Source organism: Plectropomus leopardus, unplaced genomic scaffold (genome assembly GCF_008729295.1).
Source record: "Plectropomus leopardus isolate mb unplaced genomic scaffold, YSFRI_Pleo_2.0 unplaced_scaffold2595, whole genome shotgun sequence".
In the NCBI taxonomy this organism is placed as follows: domain Eukaryota; kingdom Metazoa; phylum Chordata; class Actinopteri; order Perciformes; family Serranidae; genus Plectropomus; species Plectropomus leopardus.
Genome location: NW_024628212.1, coordinates 1 through 5,921, shown reverse-complemented (window position 1 = coordinate 5,921; position 5,921 = coordinate 1). Strand labels below are relative to the sequence as shown.

General features: G+C 49.2%; 1 protein-coding gene across 1 annotated transcript; it reads left to right on the top strand.

Moving 5' to 3' along the window:
- Window positions 1-78: 78 nt before the first annotated feature.
- Window positions 79-5,766, top strand: LOC121966806 (son of sevenless homolog 1-like). The gene is made up of 11 exons (XM_042516870.1): window positions 79-239; window positions 1,571-2,232; window positions 2,492-2,573; window positions 2,670-2,786; window positions 2,963-3,066; window positions 3,544-3,766; window positions 3,854-3,973; window positions 4,480-4,642; window positions 5,025-5,142; window positions 5,280-5,452; window positions 5,548-5,766. The coding sequence occupies exons 1-11, from the start codon at window positions 232-234 to the stop codon at window positions 5,764-5,766; spliced, it is 1,989 nt and encodes a 662-aa protein (XP_042372804.1). The 5' UTR covers window positions 79-231.
- The last annotated feature ends 155 nt before the right edge of the window (window positions 5,767-5,921 follow it).

Sequence of the window (5,921 nt, the reverse complement as noted above, 5' to 3'; positions counted from 1 at the left end):
AGGGTGGTGTTGTTGGAGGGAAGTGTCGTCAGCGTCTGGGCGGTGCTGCTCTGCTGCTTATTGTTCTCTGTGAGAAAGAAAAGAACTGTGAGAGCAGAAACACTGCAGCCGTCTGCTCAATAAAGTTTCTACTTTAATACGCTCCGATCACAACCAGAGGAGCAAGAGGAGGAGGAGAGGAGGAGGAGAGGAGGAGGAGAAGATCGATGGTTGGATGGTCAGCAGCTGGATATGAGGACGTAGGTGACTTTAGTTTCTTTGTTGTTGAGCAGCAGGTTAGTCCAACATAAGTGGAGGAAGACGGAGTCTTACAGAGTCTGAACGAGTCTGTCCTAGTCTGTAGGAGTCTGTTCTAGTCTGTAGGAGTCTGTTCTTGTCCGTTGGAGTCTGTAGCAGTCTGTAGGAGTCTGAAGGTGTCTGTTGTAGTCTGAGAGAGTCTTCCAGAGTGTTTATGGTTGTTGTGAAACAGCAGTAACATACTTGAGGGGTTTATCTGTAACCTGATTAGTGAGCTGGTCTCAGCTGGCTGTGAATTAAAGGAACAGTCCGTCTAACTGTGAGTTCTGCCGTGAATTTGCATTCGCACTTGATATTTCTGTTTTTACAGTTTCTTGCTGATAAATTCTGATTTTTAGAAATGTGTGTGAAAATATTTTCTTGACAAATTACCATTTATAAAAAAAAAGAAAAAGCATCTAAATGTTTTCTTTGATCACCATATATATATATATATTTCTTGAAAATTTGCTGCATTATTTTTTAAAGAAAATCTTCAAAGGCAAACCTTAAAAATTCTTTAAAAATCACCAAAAATTTTAAAGAAAAAAAAGGTCAGCATTGTGTCCTCTCTGTGGTCCTATGTTCTGCTTCATTATGTCCACACATGTCCAATAGGAGACGGGTCTGAACTGCAGCAGGTAAGTCTGGTACCTGGACTCTTTAATATGAAGACACGCTGACGTCCCTGAAAGAGATGTCCTCTGGATGGCAGCGTATATTGCTCCAAAACCTGTATGGACCTTTCAGCATTCATGCTGCCTTCACACATGTCAAGTTACCCACGTTAATTTTTTTTGTTATTTATTTGTGGCAGTTTCAAAGAAAACATGCCCTTGTCCATGCAAAAATTCTGAATAAAACAGAATCGCCAACATATACATACATAGATACATATATATATATAGTCAAAGGGTTAAATAGCGTCATCAGGTGAGTCGAGGACGTCACAGTGAGAAGAGATGTGGTGATTTCAGAGGACCGACTGATCTGTGCAGGTCAGACTGTCTTGGTGTGCCCTCTGCAGGGCAACTCATCTCCGTCACGCCGAGTCCATCAGCTGATGCTGACAGGAAGTGGAACACACTGTGACATTCTGGTTTTTCGGAGCGACTCTGAGGTCGTGCGTTGAAACTCCTGGTTTCTGGCGGCGGCTGGTGACAGTCTGTCAGCTGACAGTCAGCTGACCATCGGGTGGTGACCGAGTTGTAGGACAAATTCGTCCATGTGTCCCGAGCTCAGGTTGTCTCTGATCTATGTCCTGACGTCGCCTCTTTCTTCTTCTGTGGTGCAGTGAGTCTGCGTGCCGGTTTTACAGCCATCAGATGAAGGGGAAGCACCTCGCCATCAAGAAGATGAACGAGATCCAGAAGAACATCGACGGCTGGGAGGGGAAGGACATCGGCCAGTGCTGCAACGAGTTCATCATGGAGGGCACGCTGACCCGTGTGGGCGCCAAACACGAGCGCCACATCTTCCTGTTCGATGGCCTGATGGTCTGCTGCAAGTCCAACCACGGCCCGCCGCGGCTGCCCGGCGCCGGCTCCGCCGCTGAGTACCGCCTCAAAGAGAAATTCTTCATGCGCAAAGTCCAGATCAACGACAAGGACGACAAGGAGGGCGAGTACCGGCACGCCTTCGAGATCATCCTGAAGGACGGCAACAGCGTGGTGTTCGCCGCCAAGTCGGCAGAGGAGAAAAATGGCTGGATGGCAGCGCTGATCTCGCTGCAGTATCGCAGCACGCTGGAGCGCATGCTGGACTCGGCCATGCTGCAGGAAGAGAAGGATGAGCAAGTGAGGCTGCCTGGTGCAGAGGTGTACCGCTTCGCCGAGGCCGACTCCGAGGAGAACGTTGTGTTTGAGGAGAACGTCCAGTCCAAGTCCGGGATCCCCATCATTAAGGCGGGCACGGTCCTGAAGCTGATCGAGAGGCTCACCTTCCACATGTACGCAGGTGAGACCAGACGCCACGCACACATGCCACCGCACACACTCCACGCACACACTCCACGCACACGCCACAGATATCACACATACACACCACGCACACGCCACACTAGTCTTTATAGATTAACTTCTCACGGAAAGTCTCTCGTCTCCAGTGTTGAACTATTTTGACTCGTGATGACTTGTGATGTCTCATGATGACTTGTCATGACTTGTGTTGACTTGTGATGACTCGTGATGACTTGTGTCTCTGTGTCCTCCTTCAGATCCAAACTTTGTGCGAACCTTTCTGACCACCTACAGGTCATTCTGTAAACCTCAGGAGCTGCTGGACCTGCTCATAGAGAGGTGAGCTCACCTGTCCCCACCTGTCTGTCTGCACCTGTCTGTCTCCACCTGTCCTCTCCTGTCTGTCCTCACTTGTCCTCTGCCGTCTGTCCTCAGGTTTGAGATTCCGGAGCCGAGGCTCAGTGAGGTGGATCAGATGGAGGGAGGAGAGCAGCCACTGAGTGCCGAACTCAAACGCTTCCGCAAAGAGTTTGTCCAACCTGTCCAACTCAGGTAGAGACTGACACCAGCAGGAGACACACACACACACACACACACACACACACACACGCTGAAAACCTACACACAAACTAAATAAAAATGTTCTGTATGTGACACTTGGGCCACAGCAGACTGAATACCTGTGGTCCAGGTGTGGCTGATCATGTGACCTCTGCTCTCACCTGCAGGGTGCTGAATGTGTGTCGTCACTGGGTGGAGCATCACTTCTATGACTTTGAGAGAGACGCTCACCTGCTGAGACAACTGGAGGAGTTCATCTCCTCTGTCAGAGGTACCTGTGAACACCTGTCAGTCAGAGATACACACCTGTGAACACCTGTCAGTCAGAGATACACACCTGTGAACACCTGTCAGTCAGAAGTAAAGACCTGTGAACACCTGTCAGTCAGAAGTAAAGACCTGTGAACACCTGTCAGTCAGAGATACACACCTGTGAACACCTGTCAATCAGAAGTAAAGACCTGTGAACACCTGTCAGTCAGAGAAACACACCTGTGAACACCTGTCAGTCAGAAGTAAAGACCTGTGAACACCTGTCAGTCAGAAGTAAAGACCTGTGAACACCTGTCAGTCAGAGATACACCTGTAAACACCTGTCAGTCAGAGATACACCTGTGAACACCTGTCAGTCAGAGATACACCTGTAAACACCTGTCAGTCAGAGATACACCTGTGAACACCTGTCAGTCAGAGATACACCTGTAAACACCTGTCAACTGAAAGAAAGAGATGATGTCATGTGTTGCAGGTAAGGCGATGAGGAAGTGGGTGGAGTCCATCACTAAGATCATCCAGAGGAAGAAGCAGGTACAGGTGAGTGCGCCCAGCCACAGCATCACCTTCCAGAACTCTCCGCCCCCCATTGAGTGGCACATCTGCAAACCAGGAAACAGCGAGCTGTTCGACCTCATGACGCTGCATCCCATCGAGATTGGCCGCCAGCTCACCCTGCTCGAGTCCGACTTGTACAGGTAACACACCTGTCTCACCCCTCACACACGTGTCCCACCTGTCTCACCCCTCACACACCTGTCCCACCTGTCTTACCTGTCTCACAGAGCGGTGCAGCCATCAGAGCTGGTCGGAAGTGTCTGGACCAAAGAAGACAAAGAGATTCACTCCCCCAACCTGCTGAGAATGATCCGACACACCACCAACCTCACCCTGTGGTTCGAAAAGTGAGACATCACACCGACGTCACTCTGACATCACAAACTACATTTATACTCTTCACGTATCGACAGCGTGATCTCACATAGCGAGAACCAACCAAAGTTTCCAAATTTAGCTGAAGTCCTGAACCATTACCATGTACCTGTTCAATCCTATCTGACCACGATCCGAGGAACCATGCGAGACACCCAGTCTCCGGAGAAGAAGCCGAGTTAGTGACCTGCAGGATGTGGACATGAAGAAAGAGAGAGAAGAACAGAGGAGCTGTATCACAGGAAGTCCCCCCGCAGACTATATCAGCCTAACTAGGGGCTGATCCATAGCAAGCCTGAGCCAACCCTAACTTTAAGCTTTATCAAAGAGGAGAGTCTGAGCCAGCCCTAACTATTAGCTTTATCAAAGAGGAGAGTCTGAGCCAGCCCTGACTATAAGCTTGATCAGAGAGCACAGTCTGAATGATGTGTTACCTGTCCTCCAGCAGCACTAAGGTGTGTGTGTGTGTTCTCTGCAGGTGTATCGTAGAAACAGAAAACCTGGAGGAACGAGTCGCCGTTGTGTCTCGGATCATCGAGATCCTGCAGGTTTTTCAGGAACTCAACAACTTCAACGGTGTCCTGGAGGTGGTCAGTGCCATGAACTCGTCTCCGGTGTACAGACTGGACCACACCTTTGAGGTAACAGGGACCCTCACACTCTGAGAACAGGGCCCTGTAGGGTCTGTGAAGTCTTGAAAAGTCGTGAATTTAAGAAGGTTTAAGGGTTAAGTCTTAAATTTTTTAGACGTCCTGTAGTGCAGAGTCCGATGTGACTCACGTAAGGGACCATTACACCGGCCAGCCGATGTGGCGTGTGATGGGCAAAGTTTAACAGCAGCAGTAGCTCCTTCCTACGGGAAGTTTTATCACACAAAACGATGAGATCCAGTTTATGTACATACTGTATATGTGTAGACTGTATATAAAGACACGTACAGTATGTAGACAATAATGGTTTGATATGCTGTGATTTTCCTGTAAACGTTTCAATAATCAGCAGATTTTTTATTTTTGTTTTCAGCAAATTCCGAGTCGGCAGAGAAAAATCCTGGAGGAGGCTCACGAGCTGAGCGAGGATCACTACAAGAAGTACTTAGCCAAACTGCGCTCCATCAACCCCCCCTGTGTCCCCTTCTTTGGTATGGACCACTGACCCCCCTTAAAACTGGGGTCAAAGGCTAAATGTTGTTTCTAAAGGGTTAAACCTGGGATCAAGGGTCAAATGTCTCTCTCTGGGGTCAAAGGTTAACCCTCTGCATCTGTCCCGGTGCATCAGGAATCTACCTGACCAACATCCTGAAGACGGAGGAGGGGAACCCGGACTTCCTGCGGCGCCACGGTAAGGACCTGATCAACTTCAGTAAGAGGAGGAAGGTGGCGGAGATCACGGGGGAGATCCAGCAGTACCAGAACCAGCCGTACTGTCTGCGCGGTGAGAGTGACATCAGGGTCAGTAAACGCCGCCAGCAGCAGCAGCATGATGTCACTTCCTGGTGACGGCGCCATGCCGATGTGTGACTCTGTGTTCTCTGTTTGTGGAGCAGAAGTTCTTCGAGAACCTGAACCCGATGGAGGACATGTCCGAGAAGGACTTTGCAGACCACCTCTTCAACAAGTCTCTGGAGATCGAACCTCGAAACGCCCGCTCCCTACCTCGCTTCGTAAGTGTCACCATGACAACACAAACACGCCCCGCTTCAAAAGTGTCACCACGGCAACACAAACACGCACGTGTCACCACACTTACGAAGCGTTTAAAGTGATACAATATTACTTTTTTATTAATACTGATACTACGAATGACAGCATTTTAAAAAAGAGCTGTTTCTCTGCTTGATACAGTGAGGCTGAGTGTGTGTGTGTGTGTGTGGTTTATGCCGTGCGTGTGCATGTGTGTGTGTGCGTGTGTGTGTGTGTG

Excerpts from the sequence above, each read along its gene's own strand:
- LOC121966806 (XM_042516870.1), top strand. Across the intron at positions 2,787-2,962 it reads GTCCAACCTGTCCAACTCAG|GGTGCTGAATGTGTGTCGTC; the intron begins GTAGAGACTGAC and ends TCTCACCTGCAG. Across the intron at positions 3,974-4,479 it reads CTCACCCTGTGGTTCGAAAA|GTGTATCGTAGAAACAGAAA; the intron begins GTGAGACATCAC and ends TGTTCTCTGCAG.